The sequence below is a fragment of the Scardinius erythrophthalmus genome (genome assembly GCF_964197995.2).
Source record: "Scardinius erythrophthalmus genome assembly, chromosome: 5".
NCBI lineage: Eukaryota > Metazoa > Chordata > Actinopteri > Cypriniformes > Leuciscidae > Scardinius > Scardinius erythrophthalmus.
The window spans coordinates 15,681,277-15,703,208 of NC_138225.1; the positions used below are offsets into that span (position 1 = coordinate 15,681,277).

The window sequence follows — 21,932 nt, forward strand, 5'->3', positions numbered from 1 at the left end:
CAGCAATGTTTTAATACAGGTGAGTCTGATTCTCTTCCTACATAACTACTTCCCTACTGAGTTCAGTGCCAACCCTGCTCCAAACACCAATCTGTGATTACCAAGGCTGCATCTGAATTACATTCTTCCCTACTATATAGAATTTACAGTACTCATAAAAGAAAGGAGTATCCAGATGACCTACAACTTCCAGCGAGATACTGAAGTGTGCATACAATGGACACTTGACTATCCCTTGAGGCCATGGGAGAGGATTTAGGAATGGCAGTGAAGTGACACAAACACACTGGTAGGTCACATGAAAATGACAGCATAGCGAATGTAGTACATCCGGAATACATTCATACCAAACTCACTCATGCATACTCTATAAAACATACTTTTTTTTTAGTGGGCATGAACTTGTTACTTATTCAAAATAAGTACCAATTCAAGAGTATGCTATATTGGATGCAGCACAAGTGTTCCTGAAGATCTTATTTATCTGGTTCAGGTGCGTTTGATTAGGGTTGGAGCTGAACTGTGCAGGAATGTCAATTTTGAGGAACAGGATTGGGCATCCCTGTCTTTGGTCAAAGTTATATATATATTCTTAAAGGTTACACACAACATACTGTTACTGTTAACTTAAACATCTTGACCTTCATAAGTATAATTTATATTGATCTTAAAGAAAAAAAAAATTCAACACAATTATTGTTTTTAATAAACTATTTAAGAGGTCTTAGTGACACTGGAAGGTAATTCTGATAAGACCCTGATATCCTTAAATTCTGAAATCTCTACATAGTTTCTTTCAAGTCAGTTTTTTTTATTTGCATGGTGCTTTTTAAAATAAACTTTGTTTAAAAGCAGCTTTACAGATAATGTTTATTATACATTTATGCCTAATAGTCCAAATTTGGCGATAGAGTAGTTTACATACGGAAATGATACTAAACAATCTAGCAATTGAGATTTGCTGTACTGGAAATATTGTTTTATATGAGTTTATGTATGTAGATAATTCTGGATATATTTATAGTAGTTGCAAGTTGAAGTTATTCATTCATAATGAGGTGATATGGCAATCTGTAAGGTTTTAGATGTAATAACAGGCCTAATTACTATTAGGAGTATCACTGCCATAGATAAACAACAGGGTTTAGGATTTTAGTTATAGGTCTCTTGCCCACCCACATTTAAAAAAGAAACAAAATCTGAATTTACATCAAAATTAAGGAAAAAACTAAACCTAACCCAAAACCAGTTCTTGAAACGCATATTTTTTTTCATAACAACCATGTCAGGAAATTTATACTGGTCTTCATCATCATTATCTTTCTGACTGGGGAACTAGGGTACAATTCTTTATGCTGCTTTGAAACAACTTGTAATGTGAAATACCACACAAGTAAACTGATACCAGCAGCATTCACAACATCCAAACTACTTATTGAAAAACAGCTTTAATATATCTCTGTAAATTGTATATAATAGTACAGTAACCATTAAGAACCAACAGCCATGATACAGTCTTTTAATCTGGTTATGGATGCAATTATTAATTCCAATTGCTTTTCCAATTCTCATTTAAATTAAGCCTCAGCTTCTTTCAGGACATTGTCTTTCTGCTGGAAGTAGTCTCTGAACCAGGCGATATGCTCCTGTTTCTGTTGAACCGTGAGGTGGTGATTCTTAGCGAGGCCTGTAATTACAAGCTCCATGAAGTGCCTGACTGGACCCTGCCGGGGGAACGATTCATCAAGGTGCTTCTCCAAAAACACATGCTCGTGGAAGGGCACACTTGCCTCATCCTCCAGTCCTGAAAAAGTTGCATGTGCCAAAAAATAAGATTATGTACAGGATTAAAAACAGGAAGAAGATTGCAACCTATTCCTGCATTGGAACTCACCAGCCTCATTGTTGATTGGATATTGCCAAAGTTTGCCCTCTTTGGTCCACTGGATCATCTCCTCAAAGCCATTCCGAGGCGTCTGATTTGTAGCTTGGACAATTTGATTAGCTAGATCAATGTCCCAAAGGGTGGGGCCTAACATTCAAAGCAAGGCACAGGACAGAGTAAATAAATAGACTTAGTTTCACCCGAAGATACTCAAATATGCCAGTTCAGATGTGTAAATGCAATAAAACTTCTCCTTACCCAGATTTGATAATGAGTCTTGCTCCGCAGCTGCATTGAAGATGTTCAGCCTCTTACTAGTGAAAGGACTCTTCCTTTAATAACAAAACAATGAACATGGTTAGTGGAAAATGTATTGTATTCAAAAATATAATTTCAGGGAAGCGTTTTTTTTTTTTTTTACCTTGTGCGAACTGCATCAAGTTCACCAGTGATACCTCTGTCTTGAGTATATCCCTGTCCGTCCTCGTCAAAACGAATCTGGCTGCTAGGCCTGGCATTTGATCTGCCATTCTGCTTTTTTCCAACTTTCATATCAGCAATTATGTCTCTGAAAGAGAAAAATGACAAATAATGGTTCGTACAAATGTAGTCACGCAACACTTTATTTCCTATTTGACTCTTTCATACATTTACATTTCAATATCCATACAATATCAGCAAATGAAATCTTACTTTCACAAAATCATGTGTTTTTAAGCAATTAAAGCAATTTCCTATTGTGATGACATTTTTGGCCGGTGACTTCTAGGTTCTATCCATTGGGTGTCGATTGGATGGAGGCAGATCTAAATGCGAGATTGCAGTTGATATTAAGAAAGGGGCGGAGTTTAAGCTGACAAAACGATTGGAGAAGACCGACGGCAACATGTCACCAGAGAGAGGTCTGTCATTTCACCAGAAGATCGAGTTATGGACATTTTGATTAAAAATTACAAGCTCAAAAAGAAGAAACGTAATGAATCATAAATGAAGCGTTCATAATAAGGTGCATTTATAAAAAAAAAAAAAGATAGGATGAATTTCCATTTTAATGCGACTTTAAGACAAGCAACATCTGAAACGAGCCCTACCCTATGTTCTGTCCATCGGCTCTCCTCTGGCTGTCAGGTATGGCTTCATGTTTCCTCAGCTGCTGAAGGAGCTCTGACTCCGCCTGACGGCTGTTCGGCAGTGTAGATGCAGCGGCAGAGGCTGCAGCAACCAGTGTTGGATTCAAAGTCTCACTAAAATACAAGCAAAAACAGAAAAAAAAAACCCCATATATATAACCATATATATAACCATAATTTATAAATCTTGATCATATGATTTAGCTCTTTGTATTTATGGAAGTGCTTTTATCACAGGTATTCATTTTTGTGCCAGCATTACATATTTATGAATTATGCTTGTATGCATGTATAACTCACCGCTGTTGTGAAGCCTCAGCTGTTGCATGCTGGAACATGCTTTGTACGCTTTCCATGGGCTTTGGGTCGGGCCTCTCACTGATTCTTGGAATCTTCGGGGGTCTTATTTTACGTATGGTTGTGACCTCCACCTTCATTGCCCCCAGCAGCTCCAAAAGACTCTCCTTCCCCGTTTTTGTCTTGTCAAACTTTTTGCTGTCCTCAAGTTTAACCACAGGTTCAGTCTCTAACTGTGATGTCAACATTGCATTTGAAGTGTTATTGCCCTCATTCATTTTTGTGTTCTTCTGTCCATCATTGTTAACCTCAGCATTAGCCTCATTCTCTTCTGGTCTCTTTTCATTGTCTTCTGACAGTGATGTGGAGCTCTCTTTATTTTCACTGAAAAAGATGCTACTGGTTCCCAATGGCCTTGCTCTACCCATGGCCCTAAAATAAGAAAGACAAAATCTGATGAAATGAGTGCTCACATTACTTTTTTTTTTTTTTTATCAGAATTTGAAAAACAAACAAAACACTTTGGTTAAACAACCTAATAACTAAGCTATAATTAGCAACACAATCAACATGGGAATGGAAAATTGAGCATGTTGATCAAGTCTTCTTTTATTTATATCTGAGATATTTCAATTTGAGATTGAGATTTTGAACTGACACACAAACACCAGTCAATCTAATCAGACCTGTCACCTCTCAGTGTCTTAAATCTGTAACTTACCAGATAACAGGAGCAAAACGCTCCTTCTCTTTACATTTTGTGGATGGTAGTCGTGTATTCTGAGTATGAATTAATCCATTTCGGACCTGATATATATTTAATAATCTTTTGTACATGATTGCCCCTCTCATAAGACCTCAATGTCGTCCATGCACGTTTCCCTGTGCAGCACAATCAACCGTCCGGCAAGGTGCCTGAGACGTATAAAAGTTCCGGGTGTCTTTTTGCATCCAGTAAAGTAAATGTATTGCTCATTTGCCACTTTTTTACAGTGTTCAAACATTCAGTGATTTTATTTGTTTTAATCAGTCTGTATCATATACATTGCTACAGAACAACTGAATCGGATAGCAACAAGAAAAGGGGAAGAGCTTATAAAACTGTTCCAAGGGAGGGGTCTGCCGCTGCCGCTGCCACGGTCTCATTCCTCTAGTGATGGGATGGGAAATCTGAGCCATTTGTGCGAATCGGTTCTTTAGAACAATTCGTTTCCAAGAAATGGTTAAAAAATGATTCAGTGATTCTTTCACGTCATGAAGTCATTACACCATCACGTTTTTGACATCAAGGGAGGAATCCCAGAAAGCAGGTTATGTGAATACCCGGGTATGTTTAAGGGTTAGACATTGTAATTGTTCCAGAGTTCCCTATTGATGAGGCTAATTGGGCAGAGATGTGGTTTAGAATATAAACCTCTAAAAATATATTGTGCCCTAATAATATATAGCCTATATATATATATATATATATATATATATATATATATATATATATATATATATATATATATATATATATATATATATATATAGTACCATATATTATGCTAAGCTAGGCTGGTGTGAGTAGATACACTAGACTAGATAGACTAAATACACTAATATTTTCAGTTCCATTCGTCTGCCTTGTCTCAAGGCCACGCCCCCAACAGGGGAAATATAATGTATATTCCACCCATTGTAACAGTTTTTCACAGGAACTGAATATTACACGACGCGTAGGCCTACCGGACGCGTTTTTGGAACCAGTATACCTCGAGTAAGCAAGGTTTGGGTTAATCAACCTAGAGTTCAGGGTATGTTTGACAGTAAGATAACCTTGCTTTCCCCCTGGTCGTGACCGAATCGTTATGGTTTTGCTCAAACGATTCACTGAAATGATTCGACTCAATTGAACAATACGAAATACGAATTAGATATCGCTTCACATACGGATCCCTGACGAGAGGTCATGACTCATCTGATCGCATGATCGCAAATGTGTGTCAGTTCAGTAAACAGCCAGCATGAATCAAACCTCGCTACATTTTTTCGTTTTGAGCGCTTTCGTGAAATACGGTAGGTATGGGCTATGCTTGGTGAATTTTTAATTGTGAAATTTACGTTGTCACATTTTTACTTTTAAGATGTTCAATCTCGCGATCCATAGTGTTCAGTTCTGGTGATGCAAGAACACATCTGTCTGTAAGTTACCCAGTGTTCTTGCATCACCAGGACTGAACACTACATGTACAGTATACAGACTGTAAGGAAGCAGTTTTTAAGGTTACTTTATTATGCGTCCCATAAAAGACAGCCACATAGAAAAAAATATAGCATTGGAGAGGCGGGAAGATAACGAACATCGCTGTGGTAAAAGAACACATGGCTTTGAGAGAGAGTTTTTCAATGCCACATGGTCTGTCATTGTGGCTTGTGACTTGAGATTCCGCTCCATTTTGTCTGCCTATGTATCTTTTGTTCATAACTTTCATACATTGATTATATACAACTTATAAGTTAAACTTTAAACGTGCTGCAACAAATCAGGAGGGGTAATGTTACACAGTAAGCAGTTTGGGATTATGTTGGAGTCTACTTTATACAAATCAAAGTACATTTACATTGTTTAAATGAAAGTTTTAAGTATTCTCATATTTTCTTTTCTCTGTCTCATCTTTTGCACATACTTTTGAAACAGGATTTCTTGGAGCACTTGGCACATTTCACCATGGCACCACATCCGGTGGTTCAGGCAATAATAGACCTCTCTGCCGGAGCTATAGGTAACTTCACATTGCATCATCTCATTTTGGAGGGTCATTCAGGAACATTGTCCTGGACCCTATGATGATAGAGTAGGACACACTTTATTTCTGCACCACCATCTACAATGTAAACCCTCTCTTTTGTCAGTCCTTATCTGACCTTTGAGCTGTGTGTTTTTGCTTACCTCTGTGGTTTCACAGCCTAGACCTATTGTTTCAGCTGTCCCTGCACCACACACACACACACATACACACACTCACTGACCAGGGCTTTGTTTCCCAAAAGCATCATAAGCCTAAGTAGATCTTAGAACCATTGTCACCAATGGTCTCTACAATCAACTTAGCTTGCGATGCTTTTGAGAAACGCAGCCCTGTTCTGTTCAGCTTAGATCTTACTAATAAGTTTAAGGGAGTGAGGAAGTTTGTAATACATGCTACTGTTTGTGGATTATTTGCAGATCATTGCTTTGTAACTCAGATACTATGTCTCCTTTAAAGGGTTAGTTCCCCCAAAAATGAAAATTCTGTCATTAATTACTCACCCTCATGTCTTTCCAAACCCTTAAGACTTTCATTCATCTTTGGAACTCAAATGAAGATATTTTGGATGAAATCTTAGAGCTTTCTGTTCCTCCCTAGACAGCTACGCAACTGACACTTTGACGCTTTAAAAAGTTCATAAGGAGATCGTAAAACTAATCCATATGTATTGAGCGGTTTAGTCCAAATTTTCTGAAGAGATTCGATCACTTTATATGATGAAAAGATTGAACTGAGGCTTTTATTCACATATAAACTCTCAAGAATCAGAAAGCTCTCAGATTTCATCAAAAAGATCTTGATTTGTGTTCCGAAGATGAACGCAAGTCTTACAGGTTTGGAATGACATGAGCTTCCCGTAGCATTCGTGTAGCTCAAACAGTAGAGCGCTGGCGCTCAAGGTCATGGGTTCGATTCCCAGGGAAAGCAAGAACTGATAAGAATGTAAATGTGTACCTTGAAATGCAATGTAAGTCGCTTTGGATAAAAGCGTCTGCCAAATGCATATATGTAAATGTGGGTGAGTAATTAATGACATAATTTTATCCCTTTAACACTTTATTTCATTCTGTCATTTTAAACCACGGGATCAAAGTTATAATGCCCAAATAGTACCAATTAAAATCATTTTATAAATATGTTTGTTTGTGTATTGCTCTTTTTTTCTGTTACAAAGGGTACTGAAGGGTAAATATGTCATTCCTACAGTCTATTTTTAATTTTCATTAACAAGAGAAAAAAGATCTCTTCTTTTTGTTCTCCCGCTTCTTTTTCCACTTTAGGGGGCACAGCTTGTGTATTTAGTGGTCAGCCTTTGGACACGGCTAAAGTGAAAATGCAGACATTCCCCACTTTGTACAGAGGCTTTGTGCACTGCTTTGTGTCAACATACAGACAGGTGGGCCTTCGAGGGCTGTATCAAGGTACCTCGCCAGCCCTCATGGCCAACATCGCGGAGAACTCTGTGCTCTTCATGTGCTACGGCTTTTGCCAAGAGGTGGTGCGCTACATGTCTGGTCAGGAGAAAGGGGCTGTGCTCAGGCAAGTTCTATCTGTGTGTCACAAATACTACATTTACATTTATGCACTTTGGAAGCTGCCGGTACAGTACCCAAAGCAACTTAGATTGCATTGAAGTTTATCATTTCATGCATTCCCTGGAAATTTAACCATGAATTTGGCCATGCTCTACTGTTTGAGCTATTGGAATAGTATGTAGTATAGTTGCCAACAATCAAACGCATGAAATAAATAAAAATAAACGTTTCTAAAATAGCCTTTTTTTTTCATTGTTTTGCTTGAATTGAAAAGTGATGCAGAGATGGTTCTTACATCAAGGCTGCATTTATTTGATTAAAAAACACAGTAATATTGTGAAATATTATTATGATTATTATTTTATTATGATATTATACTGTTTAAAATAACTTTTCTATTTGAATATATTATAAAATGTGAAATATTCCTGTGATGGCAAAGGTGAATTTTTAGTTACTCCAGTCTTCAGTGTCACATGATCCTTCAGAAATCATTCTAATATGCTGATTTGATTATCAGTTATTATCAATGTTGGAAACAGTTTTGCTGCGTAATATTTTTTTAGGATTCATTGATGAATAAAAAGTTAAAAAGAACAGCATTTATTCTAAATAGAAATCTTTTCTAACAAAATAAATCCTACTATCACTTTTTATCAATTTAACACATCCTTGCTGAATTAAAGTATTAATTTCTTTCAGAAAAAGAAAGAAAATAAAATGTACTGACCCCAAACTTTTGGACGGTAGTGTATATTGTTACAAAAGATTTCTATTTTGTTCTTTTTGAACGTTTTATTCATCAATGAATCCTGAAAAAAGTATCACAAAAAAAATGTTATGCAGCAGAACTGTTGTGTTATTATCCAGCATTGATAATAAATCATAATATTAGAATAATTCCTGAAGGATCGTGTGACACTGAAGAGTGGAGTAATGACTGATGAAAATTCATCTTTGCATCACAGGAATAAATTCTATTTTAAAGTATATTGAAATAGAAAACCATTATTTTAAATTGTAACAATATTTCACAATATTACTGTTTTTACTGTATTTTTGACCAAATAAATGCAGGCTTGATGAGCATAGAGGACTTCTTTCAAAAACATTAAAAATAGTAATGTTTCCAAACTTTTGACCGGTACTGTATATACAAAAAATGTAAGAACGTCACAATTTTATACATTTTTAATTTTCCATGCATTTCCATTCTGTACAGTGACATGCAGAAAGCGTGCGCAGGCTCTGTGGCCTCTATTTTCTCCTCTCTGGTCTTATGTCCCACTGAGCTGGTGAAGTGCCGACTGCAGGCTATGCATGAGATGACCTCCTCCGGCAAGATCGCGCAAAGTCAGAAGTAAAGATTGAGCTTTCCTTTCTGCGGATACTGCGCACGTATTTTTCCATTTACTTTTAAGAGCTAGTATTACTCATGATGTTATTGTTTATCTCCTGTCTCATTATATCTGTCTGTGTTTTCAGCACAGTTTGGTCGGTGATAAAGTCCATTATGCATAATGAGGGTCCTGCAGGGTTCTTCCAGGGTTTAACCCCCACTATTGCCCGTGAGGTGCCTGGATATTTCTGTTTCTTTGGAGCATACGAGCTCTGTCGCTCTCTCTTTGCTGAGTACATGCACTGCGCCAAGGATGACATGGGTACGGAAACCGCTGTAGTTACAGTTTCTACATTTTATCTTTAAAGTTACCTTGTCTATGACAACATGATGACTAACGGCATACTTTGTTTCTCATTCATTGATTGGGCTGGTATTTTCTGGTGTGTACTTAATGAAATGGCATACCAGAGTCAGTCATTAGGAGGAGAAGGACAAACATTAAAATGAGACAGTAAACAATGAACTCTTTGTTTTAAATAGAGCTGGTCATTCAGTTTATTCTGGTCGATAGTGACAGGAATGTTAATGTGAAATATCATAACGCTCGGCTGTAAGAGTCCCTTCTTTCAGGTAAAAAGCCAGTATATACACTACCTTTCAAAAGTTTGGGGTCAGTAAGTTTTGTTTTTAAAGAATTTAATACTTTAGCAAATATGCATTAAAATGATCAAGTAACAGTTAAAAATGTAGCCTATAATTGATTTTAGGTACAAAAAAGGATTTCCATTTTAAAATAAAAGTTGTTCTTTTGAACTGTACTGAAAAACAGTTTATGGCACAAATGTTAGAATGATTTCTGAAGGATCATGTGATACTGAAGACTGATTCAGCCATCACAGGAATAAATTACATTTTAAAATATCTTCAAATAGAAAACGGTTATTTTAAATTGTAATAATATTTCACAACATGAAACTGTCATACTGTTACTGTCCAGTCTGGGTGATCATAAGAGACTTTGCAAATTAAAAAAAAATATATTACTGACCCCGAACTTTTGAACTGTAGTGTAAGTTCAGTGTTTGTTTTAGTTGTTCTAGTAATACTCAAGTTTCTTGTGTTTGCATCTCTTTGCTCATGTTTTTAATGTGCAGTGGTGGACGACACCTAAAAGTTTTATTTCATTACCAAAACTTGTCATACACTGATAACTACTACTGCTAATTAATGATAATTCAAGTGTGATTATAACAAAATATATATATAGTATATACAAATGAGAAAAAACTAAATGTGTGTTGTCAAATATAGACATACATTATAAAAACAAACGTCACAGGGCTAAATGTGTTAACATTTTAAGAGGAACGCTAAGCAAACATATTAGTTTTACATTATTTGAAACTGCTACAGCAGCGAGGAAGATGTTACCTAAAACCTACCCCTTTCAGACAGTAATACACACAAATATGGACATTTCCACATTCAAGTATTTAATGCTGAAAACAGCTCGCCCTTTTACAGCAGATTTAGTTCACAAACCACTGATAGTCGTGACCTAAATATGATTTTCATTTACAGTAATTAATCCTAAAATAACATACTTTTCGCGCCATAAGTCACGCGTACACTCAAGCTCTGAGGATCTTGGCTCATTTTGAGTCAGAACACGCCGACTTTTTGGGACTTACGCTCATTCCCCGTATCCCCCAGAGTTAGATAAGTCCATACATACCCTTCTCATCTCCGTGCGTGCCGTAACCCTGTCTGACGCACCCACCGCTCGCCTAGCTTAGCACAAATACTGGAGGTAAACGGCTCCAGCTAGCATTCTGCTCCCAATAAGTGACAAAATAATGCCAACATTTTCCCATTTACATGTTGTGATTTGTATAGTCACAGCGTGTACAAATAACAAGGTCACATGAGACACAGCCATATTCTAACCGTATACATACTGGGAACTATATTCTCAGAAGGCGAAGCACTGCTACTTCTGCGGAGTGATTTACTCCAACTCTGAGCGAACTCTCTGCTCCTCACCACAGGGCTTCTCAGGTGCTGCGAGCAAATCACTCCGCCCAAGTAGCAGTGCTTCGCCTTCTGAGAATATAGTTCCCAGTATGTATACGGTTAGAAGATGGCTGTGTCTTTAGAAGTCGGCGTGTTCCTTTAACTGGAGACTCGCTTTGACCGAATGTTTTGAGTCAGTGAGTTGTTTACTCCAGAACAGATGCAATCGGATCGGTCCAGTTCACAAATGAATCGTTCAGTGCGATTCGCAAATTGATTTAGCAGGTTAATTGAAAAGAATCAGCTTGTTCACAAATTGGACACTGCTATCATGTCAAGGAGCGGGTGAGGATTTCTTCAAATCAAAATAACAAGTAAATGTAGTGGAGTAAAAATTGCGATATTCTTCAGAATGTAGTGAAGTAAATGTTTCCCAAAATACAAACACTCAGATAGTACTCAAAAATTATATATAAATACTGCATTACTGTCGTCCACCACTGGTAAAGTGCGTGGCATATATTCTGAGATGTGACGTGTCCATGTATGATGAGTTGGCGTGTCTGTGTTTTGTAGGTGTAGCCCCCATTGTGTTCAGTGGAGGTATCGGAGGAGCTTGTCTCTGGCTTGTGGTTTACCCAATGGACTGTGTTAAATCCAGGATACAGGTCATGTCAATGACAAGCAGGCAGTCTGGCTTCTTTAAGACTTTCATGCATATCTTCAGAACGGAAGGTAAGAGAAAGATGTGTTTTAGTATGCTACTTATTATTATGTATAACATTACACAACTGTTTCAATCTGTTTTAAATGCATTACCTGAAACCCCCAATTGACTTTGCTTTTGTCTCCTCATTTTCAGGTGTAAGGGCTCTATATTCTGGTTTGACTCCCACAATGATCCGGACGTTTCCGGCCAATGGTGCTTTGTTTTTAGGTTATGAAGCTAGCCGCAAAATCATGATGGCCCAGTTTGACAGCTAACCCCTCACTAACAGTACACATTCTTTTCTCTTGTTGGGTTGTAGCATTTTATTCATTGTTAATTAATTTGTTCATAATACATTCATGTACATTTATACAACATGAAATGTTAATGTTTTGGTTTATGTAAAAATGTACTGCACAATGTTAACAAATTGATCTTTACTGTAAAGTTTTACCATTATTATCATTTTAATCAGTATTAGTTTACTTCTTGAGCCACAGAAAAAGTGGTCTCCATTGTGCTAGTCCCATCATGCCTATTATTTGCATTTGGAACCCTGTAGTCCACATACATTCAATTCGCAGTCTACCTCGCTGTAATTTTGCCATTTTCTTAAATCTAAAAGTCCTGTAGAATATACTGTAACTATGCAATTAACTTTTAAACACTAATAGACAAAGGGAACATTTGAGATTAAACCTGAATGACAAGACTGCTAACTGTCTATCATATTTTGATTTTAGGATTACACTTTGTAGTCTGTATTTATTTTGTTCAGTCAAGATTGGCATTCTTTGTATGTTTGCGTTTTGTTTTGTCGTGTTTGAGATGAGGTGAGAATGTTCATAATTTAAAGTGTTTCATTATTTAGATGGGTTCAAAAGTCTGAGATAACCTTGTGAAAAGGGTTCTAGTTTGCATTTTTTAAATTTAATATATTTTCATTTTTAGCTTCATTTACAGTAGTAACCAATGTTACAAATTTGGTTAATGATCTAGAACTGGCTAATCGTGTTTATATTTCTTTATCATTTTACTTTTCTTTTTTATTTTAAATGTTCTTTGTTTTAAATGCTTAAAAAGAGAAATCTTGTAAAATGTGAATTCCAGATGATCAGTGAGTGTGGTCTCAGACTTTGGACCCCACTGTATGTTGATCTTTATGTTTGTCAGCCTATGCTTGTTACATTCAGTCATTCTGCCAAAAAACCTTTACACAGTAGACAGACCCGGCCTACATCCATCTTTCAAATCATTTAAAACTACTGATGCAACCAATACAGTATTGCAGTATTACATTTTCATATTCTATATTTAAAGAACCCTAACCCCCTTTACAAAATTGAATTGTAAAACCAGGTATTTTTTTACATGCATATGTATTTGACTCATTTTAAATGTTTTAAGTGATTTTTTAATTAACTCGATGCAAAATCATAGATTTCTGGAGATAATTAATATTAAATGTGGATTAAAGTAATAGTCCGCACATTGTGTAACCTTTTTTTATTTTCAGTATGTTTATTTAACTTCTAAACTATAAAAATACAGATAGATACAAAACAAATGCTATGTCATTAAAGTACTTTTCCTTTAAAATATTATTCAATCTGGAAGTCATTATACATAAGCTGTTACTTGAAAAAAAGTATTAAACATCAGCAATAAACTTCAAACGGTGAACGTGACAACAAGATTAGTGTACACAACACACAGAAAGTACAAATTAAGCTCTATTTCAATGTTCAAGGGCATCTTCCACAAGAGGGCGCTTGTTAACTGATCAGGGAGGGAGGCTGGGATGTGGATGGTTGATATGATCTCCCTGGCACCCGGAGCAGTGAGGGCTTACAGCGGCTAAAAAACATGGAAGAAAGTGTAAGACAATGCATAAAATACAATCTCAATAGCGCTTTTATGCTCTTAAGCTTAATTAAATACATTATTAAGGTGAAAGAAATGAACATACGGCCAGTCAAGCCTTTAGAAGACATGGAATCGGTCTGTAATTAAAGGGATAGTTCGATTGTAAGATTTTGTCATCATTTACTTTTGCTGAACACAAAAGAAGATATTTGGAAGAATCTTGGTAACCAGACAGTTGACGGTAGCCATTGACTTACACACAAGGGTGGAAAAAAATGGAAGTCAATGGCTAAAGTCAACTGTCGTGTTACCAAGATTCTTCAAAATATCTTCTTTTGTGTTCAACAGAAGAAATAGTCTCATAAAGGTTTGGAACAACTTGAGGGTGAGTAAATGATTTTCATTTTTGGGAGAACTATCCCTTTAATAGGGGTTATAGCTCTGTTTAGTGTTACCTGTTGTGTGAAGTTGTGAACAATTAAATCGTATAATTGAATTGAATTAAAGAGCAGAGTTCTGGTGTTAAAAGAAAGGGAAATGAAAAAAAAAGCATAACAAATGGCTAATTCAGCATAAAATGTGGCTAATGCTGCTTAACTGAATTTTAATTTATTTTAAATACGGTGAGGTTTAGAAGCAAGAGACAACCTTGTTAAAATTCTTGTGTGTGTGTGTGTGTGTGTGTATATATATATATATATATATATTTTTTTTTTAATTAATGTAATTGTATATTTTTTAAATTTAATATAAACTCAAAGTTGGTCCCCTGTTTGCCTTTTTTTTTTTTTTTTTTACAGTAGTCTTTAGGCTGCATGAACTCCAAGTCCATCTTTGATGAACTCCACAATTTGAGCTCCACAGAGCATCTTGTGATTACAAGGACATCTGAGTTCACATGATCAAATTTATTTACTGGATTACTGACCTGGAAATACTGGAGAATCTTAAATATTCAATTTTCTTATTCATGTTACTTCTTAACATTTCCTTGTTTTAAATGTTTAAAAAGATCATAACCCCCGGTTTCACAGACAAGGCTTAAACTAGTCCCAGACTAAAATGCATGTTTGAGCTGTTTTAACTGAAAGCAACTTGCACAAACATATCTTACAATATGTCAGTGTCATTGTTTTGTCTCAAGATACACATCAGTAATGTTTTTTTCTAAGGCACATTTATAAAAGGTACTTAACTGTCCTAATTGAACTAAGGCCTAATCCTGGCTTAGTCTAAGCCCTGTCTGTGAAACCAGGCCTAAACCTTGTAAACCTTGCTACATCACATTGGTAGGCTACTTTCCCCCCTTTTTTTATTGAACAAAGATCAGAGGGGATACATATATAAAACACTTAAGAAGACAGGATAAGAAATTTGAGGTAGAGCAAGGCAATAGAGTACATTTTCAAACAAGATATGTTGGTAGGCTACTATTTTACTTGGTCAGTCACGATATTCAGTGTTCTGATATTTTTTACTGTTCACCGTCGTCAAAAGTGTATTTTAAAATGGCATTTTTTTTCACTCTGAGGTATTACAATCAGATTGTGCCACAACTTTTCGTGTATTCCTCATTCACCAATGGCGCCTCTCACCCCTTTCTCTTTGCAGGTTCCACAGAGGCAGCCGAATAGGCCGTTGATCATCTGTATGGCACAGAGGACGAGTTGCACTGCGCTGGTCACCAGCAGTGTTGAGAACAGACCCACATTAAACTCCACCACATTGTTTGGCTCAGTGCATTTTCCCCACGTGCTAGGGTCCTTAAGGTAACTCTCGCTTCTAAGAGATATAGACAACAACATATTTAAACAGAAAAATGTGTTATCACATGCTTTACAGTGCTGAGGTGTATCTCTTACCCGTCTTTAAATGGAGTTCCCCAAAAGATAAGTGCATATTTACAGTATGGTCCATTGATTAGACCCATCAGAGCCACTACGAAACTATAAAGGGCGCCGGCTACACCCACTGCTGAAAATAAAATGGACAGGAACATCTGAAATAGAAAACGATTCATGAGAATGATTTAATTATTGGTCAAAAGTTTGGAATCATTTTTTTATGTTTTTGAAAGAAGTCCCTTATGCTCACCCAAGGCCGCATTTATTTGATTAAAAAAATACAAGATTTATTTAAAAAATATGAAAAATATTATTCTTAATATTATATTGAATTATTTCAAGCTTTTGTCTGGGTAGTGTAAGTACACTTATTTTATTACATTTTGTAATTAAATACAGTTAGTATCTGCAATGCCTACTTCAGTTTTTAATAATTTAAAAGTAGAGGGCAGTGTACACTGCATGCAGTTATTATAAATGATTTTCCCCAAATTTCATTTTTAAGGATTTCCCAATCACAGAACAACATGCCTGGAAACTCCTACACATTTGTCACCATTCAACGAGGTTGTTAGCCAGTGACTCTTGTAAAACTGTTCAGGTTCTTACAAGTCACAGAATGCAAATATTTGCAAAAAGACACAACGAAGGCATGTTTTTAAGGCTCATGAGTCACATTTTTATAGATTTTTTTTTTCACAACAGAGGATCGCCTGTGTGTTTTCTAACAGGTCTGTGCTTCATTCTGTCCAGCACATGACAAATGATGTACATCACATGAACTTAGTTACATTCTAAATACACTTATTTATCATAAATAGATTTTAAAGTCATTTGGCTTGTAGATTTAGGTCTTTGCCCAAGCAACATTTTTGTTGGGTTGTGTGTTTTTGGATGTGGTTTTCTTGTTCTTTGTAATGTTACTTTAATTCTAAAGGTGTCTTGGGTATTTCCTGTTCTTTTTGTGTGCTAATTCTTAACCTGAAGATCTTGAAGATCTTAATTAGCTGGTTCAGTTGTGTTTGATCAGGGTTGGAACTTTGCTGGAAGGTAGATCTCCAGGAACGGGATTTGGCACCCTTGCTATTTTAAAAGTGACAAAATGCATCCCTTCTCCTGAGCTTGAAAAGGTCTAGTGGACAATCCTCTTCATAACTTAATTTCTAAAGGATTGTAGATATTTATAAACTGAAGTCTAAAAATAAAGATTTTGTTAGTGGCAGGATTGCTCACTCACCCCACAGCGATTAGCACAGCAACCCTGCTTTCCAGTCAGGTGAATGTGAAAGGCTGGAATCAACACCTGGAGGACAGAAAGGGCAGTGTGTTTAATCATTTTGGTCATTTGATACATTTTGCATTGACTCTAACTCACAATAAATGCATTTTGTACATTTATGTTTCAAGGTCACCCTGTTAACAATAGAGAGAATCACACTCTTTGACTCATAAAGATCATAAAGATAAATATTTTTTTATATTATCTCATTGTTTCTTTTAAAACAAGGCAACATCTTTTCCTTGCATTCCTTTTTTTTTCTTACATTCCTTTCCCAAATCAAATTAAGACTCTGCATATTCTCACAAAGGCAGCTTATTTGTTGTAATCATGTGACTGACAAACTACAAACTAAACTGAGAAGCATATACACAATATATATATGATCCTATGCACGCTATGATGTTTAAATAGAAATAGAATTGATATATAGTTTACAATTAAACATAACCACCAGACTCACCATTATCCCCCCTCCAACCAGTCCTCCCATGTATTTGACCTCCTCTGTAATTTGTTTGTTCTGCGCATACTTTACATCCCAGCCAGGAAAAAACAGAATAATATTACAGATTATGGAGATGACCGCCAACGGGTACAGACTTGTCCCGACGCAAAACGCACATTTTCCTGTACACATGCTGCGAGGTGGGTGTTAATCCTGAAGTCAGAGAATAACGGCTGGAATCTGTAGAGTATTTGATATAAAAAACTCCTAGATAAAAGCACTTGACGAAAAGTTTGGTCGTTGCCCCTGAGTCTCGTACACACCCTGAAGTTGTGTATCTACCAGAGTGCAGTGTTTTTATAAATACTGCTGGCCATGTATTATTGAGTTAAGATAAGACCAGCCCATGGAATCGAGTTCCTCTAACCACACCCTTTCTGGAGAATCTATAACTAAATATTACAATATAAAAATATATTGTTTTATGTTCTCTTGTTTATGAGAGACTTGTGATAGTTAACATTTTAACTGAAGCAAATCCTATTACCAAGATATCTCTGGAATCACACAGACTTTTTTTTTAACAAACAAAGCAGGACTTTATAGCTTTTAAAACAACCACCATCAAACATTAAAAACGACAGTCTATTTCCCATTTATACAAATCTATGTTTATATGCATTTGATTACATTTTTGTGGAGATTTAGAAATGTCACTCTGGTTGTCATAACAAACAGTACATAATCATTCGGTTGCATCCTGAGATCTGACATGATGAAGAAATGATGAACTGTGGGGAAATGTGTGTGTGGGATGTGTGTGTTGTATTGACTAAATTATGTTTGAACAGGGTGCTGTAAACCAAATGCATCGGACTTTGGACCGTCTCCGTAGTGAGACAAAAACACCATGGTAGTGACAATGTAAAACAAATAGCGTTATCTAAAAATCTATCCATGTCATATTCTTTGCAAGTATAAAAGACGAATTATTAAACGACAGTTGCCTATAGTGCCCAGCCTATATTTATTTATGACATATACTGATTCTGCTGTTTTAACTCTGTTTTATTTCAGTTCCTACACTTTTGAACATTTTGTGCTAATATTTCCACTAAAGGATTAGAACAAATCTGCAATGCGTGATAAAAAACAGATTTTGTTTGTCACACAGTGTGAGTTAGTTTTTGATGTTCGGCAGAGTTTATGTTTGAGGAGAGGTTCAGTCATGGTTTCTGGAAAGAACACACCTCTCCTTTGAAGGCTTTTCATAACCTCTAACCCCAGCATACTAAAACATACCAACTGACACACACCCTTTTAGGCAAACCACGGTCAAAAAGATTGCGACTTCGCATTTCGGATTGATATAGCCTTCTTCACAAGCATTCTTTAAACTATTAGTAATCAATGGATCATCATTGGGAGTGGCTATAACCATGCAGCCAACTTCACAAAACATCATTATAACTTCCAATGTAGGCTAAATAAAAAAATAAAAGGTTGTTTCATCTGATATACCTCTCATGTATCCAATGAGCGCTAGTGGTTAGGTGTTTATACCCCATAGCACACCCTTATTTTGGAGTGTTTTACATAGTTTACCTAAGATCAGACAAAGAATAACACTATTCAGGGTTAAAAGAATATGAACCAATATATAAAGATTAAAAAGCCCTCTTATCTTGGCATCTTATCTCAGTATTCTTTCATGATCTTTAATTTTTAACGTGATAGTCAAATGAAATGCTTCCACATACACAATTCCCACAAATTTGCTCAATCAGATTAGCATGACAGCATAATGATTGTATTCAATTCAGAAAATAAAAAAATATTCCTTTGTTTTGCTCTCCGGTACTCAGTTTTTTATAAAGTACTTGGGGCCCACTCAGTGAAATCATTCATACCTATTCTTCTGACCAAGTCTGCAAAACTGCAAGCACATTATCTGCTTTACACTCAGTTTGCAATTGTGAAACTAACTTTTTGCAAAACTCTAAACACAGTTCTTTACAGTAGACACAACATTAAAAAAACAGCTCTTGTGTTTCATTTGGAAAACATTGCCATTTACCTACACCCAGTGATCATGTGTGAAAACATTTATACTTAATTTGTTCATTTAAAAATATTTTGAGAATAACTTGCATATCTTTTTATCAGGGACGCGCACAGACATTTTGGGGGGCAGGGGCTTAAGTGGGAAAAAAGGGCACTTCTCATAATTATTTATTAATTAGAAAAAAGAAAAGAAAAAAGTTAAATAATACAACTCTAACTTACTTACCAATTTATTTTAATTCCCTCACTCTCACAAAAATTGTTTTATACTCAACAGATATCTACAAAATAATCAGTTCACACAGAGACAATGATCTATAATCACTAGGTTTATCACAAGAGCAGGCAACAGCAAAGGAAGCTATGCCGCAATGTGCATGCACTCTTAGCTGTTCTCTGGTGCTCCTTTTCCATCCTTTTATGCATTCTTTCTTTTTTGGCATTGTGCAGCCAAGCAACAGAATACTGACTTGACTGAATAGTGAATACATTAATGTATTGATTAAATACATTATTATTGCTATTATAATTACACCTTGCATGCACACACACACGCACAATAACTGATGGTGACAAGAACTTGGTTTCACATTTGAGGGAGGGCTGCCTGTTTCAAGATCTATCAGCATAGAACAAACTAAGTGATTGGATAGGCCTAGTTATTAGATGAGGAGCCTACTATTAATATTAGGAAGTTACTGTTTAAGGCAGGATACTTTATTTATTTATTTTTGAGATTTTGCTCTAATTTAATTTCCATGTCTTAAGCTCTAATGGAAAGAAAACTTCAAATATACACATTTAGATGGTGTTTGTTTTAAGCCTACTACCTCCCTCCCATTTGTTGCAATCCAGAAGGATCAAATAAGGAGAGACGAATACCTTTACATTGCAAAATATCTGAGCTTTATTTTACATTCTTCCTCAAAATGAGCCGAGATTCGATCATCTAAAGCCACAGGTATCGACCCGAAGACAAGAAACTGTAGTACACTGTGTCCAAGCATATGGATGTCACTCTGACTCCAGCTGTTTTCTTTTTCCACGGTAGGCTACTCAAAAGCGCTGACGTCGGAGGGGAATCACCCACAAATTTGTCATGTTGTGCGTCTGAGAAGTAGCCTAACATCAGAAAAAAGGACGAACATTCCCGAATTAACTCAGCCAATTCACAACGCTTTTCTGTAGGAAGACGTTCAAGCAGGGTTCGAATTATGATTTCATCTTTGTGGGGGTCTCTTAAAAAAAAAGAAAAAAGAAAAGTAGCCTATGAGCAGGCGCGGTAGCTTAATAATGTAATATAAAAATATAAAAATGTGTAAATATAATACAAATTTAATAAAAAAGCGTTGGTAACACAATTCAATTTAAATAGTACATTTGGTTTAATTTGTTGAGAATTTTCACGTGAGTGAAACAGATCCGACAGAATTCACCGTGTAATTAAGTGGTCCAGTGGTGTAACTTTTGCCAAACGCGTCAGAGGTTCTGGGTTCGAGTCCGCACTCATATCAGTTTTTTTTTTTTTTTTTTCATCAAATCCGATTATGTTTATAAGTGGTTCTATATCAGGCAGAGACACGTTTGTGTGCATTTTGTTTTGCAATTTTACTGGAACGAATAGAGAGTCTCCACAACGGATTGAAGCGCGCCCGAGTGAAGACTGTGCGCGAGCCACAGACAAACACAGTATCCGCGCCAATGATCGCAGCGGCACTTTTATCACTTGATTTAAGCATAAGGATGTACCGCAGTGTGATGACGATCCGAGATCCCGCGAGATCCATGTGTTTGGCATCTTGTCCTATCTTTTAAGTCATGCTACAGTAGTCTGAAGGAAAAAGTGCTTTATTTGTAATTTAAAATAATGGTGCTGATGATTTTTAGAGACCCCCACAGGTGTATGATTTTACTGCTTTCGTGGGAGCTCATCCTCTCTCTATGGGAGCTCAGCTCCCACTGGCTCCCACGTAATTCGAACCATGGGTTCAAGGAATGTTGGCAAATTTCTCAAAGTTTCTGAATTACTTCACCGAGGACACGTAATGCAGTTCTCAGGTTCCAAGGCCTCCCCTCCTAGCTAATCTGTCAAAGGCAACTCGTCCCGTGATGAGCTCTGATCCACGGATAAAGCAATTCTGTTTTATGAGGAGATATAGGCTAACCGTTCCTCCCGCACATAATAAGATTTAAGCAAATGCACATGACATTCACGTGAACTGGGTTTTAGTCCTTCTCTCTGGCGCACTGATGACATATTTTCATCAGATTCCCGTCGTATAATGACGTATGGACCGGAATCTAGAAACGGAGATGAAACAACGGGCAACAATTAACCTAATCGCCAACACAGAAAGAACGATGTTACGTCCTACGATCATACAAACGTTTCATTTTTGATTAACTCGATTAATGATATACATTTTTCACCCTTGCATTGGAGTTTCTTTTGCAAATATATAGCCTACTGAATATGCATGCAAGTCAAGTCACCTCTATTTTTATAGCGCTTTTATATTGTTTCAAAGTGGCTTCACATATAGTAAGTTTTAACAGCTAATAGTGTAATTTTTCAGCTCAAGTCAGTTCAGTGTTGATTCAGTTCAGTTCAGTGACTAAAAATGCTGTATATACAGTATATTTGTGCACATACTTGTATGTGACAAACTGCTGTGCACACTGAACAAGCAAAAGACACAAGAATGACAAGATAGTAGTGTTTTACATT

At 36.3% G+C, this 21,932-nt stretch overlaps 3 protein-coding genes across 6 annotated transcripts; 1 reads left to right on the top strand and 2 right to left on the bottom strand.

The window, feature by feature from the left end:
- Positions 1-1,429: 1,429 nt before the first annotated feature.
- mrps31 (mitochondrial ribosomal protein S31) lies at positions 1,430-4,213 on the bottom strand. Its single transcript, XM_081365507.1, has 7 exons — positions 4,034-4,213; positions 3,316-3,744; positions 2,977-3,129; positions 2,307-2,453; positions 2,144-2,217; positions 1,895-2,032; positions 1,430-1,804 (listed from the first exon to the last, which is right to left on the bottom strand). The coding sequence occupies exons 1-7, from the start codon at positions 4,162-4,164 to the stop codon at positions 1,578-1,580; spliced, it is 1,299 nt and encodes a 432-aa protein (XP_081221633.1). The 5' UTR covers positions 4,165-4,213; the 3' UTR covers positions 1,430-1,577.
- Positions 4,214-4,968: 755 nt separating this feature from the next.
- slc25a15b (solute carrier family 25 member 15b) lies at positions 4,969-13,309 on the top strand. 4 transcript variants are annotated; one of them, XM_081365525.1, is made up of 7 exons: positions 4,969-5,370; positions 5,993-6,077; positions 7,385-7,643; positions 8,862-8,999; positions 9,125-9,300; positions 11,571-11,729; positions 11,857-13,309. In XM_081365525.1, the coding sequence occupies exons 2-7, from the start codon at positions 6,023-6,025 to the stop codon at positions 11,976-11,978; spliced, it is 909 nt and encodes a 302-aa protein (XP_081221651.1). In that variant the 5' UTR covers positions 4,969-5,370; positions 5,993-6,022; the 3' UTR covers positions 11,979-13,309. The 4 variants fall into 4 exon arrangements, with proteins under 4 accessions (XP_081221651.1, XP_081221652.1, XP_081221653.1 ...); XM_081365526.1 differs by having other exon boundaries at positions 4,988-5,071; positions 11,857-13,299; XM_081365527.1 differs by having other exon boundaries at positions 5,184-5,370; positions 7,497-7,643; positions 11,857-13,299.
- tm4sf21a (transmembrane 4 L six family member 21a) lies at positions 13,197-17,494 on the bottom strand. Its single transcript, XM_081365534.1, has 5 exons — positions 17,156-17,494; positions 16,651-16,716; positions 15,432-15,568; positions 15,165-15,351; positions 13,197-13,560 (listed from the first exon to the last, which is right to left on the bottom strand). Exons 1-5 carry the CDS (start codon positions 17,330-17,332, stop codon positions 13,552-13,554), a joined length of 576 nt encoding a protein of 191 aa, XP_081221660.1. The 5' UTR covers positions 17,333-17,494; the 3' UTR covers positions 13,197-13,551.
- Positions 17,495-21,932: the final 4,438 nt, after the last annotated feature.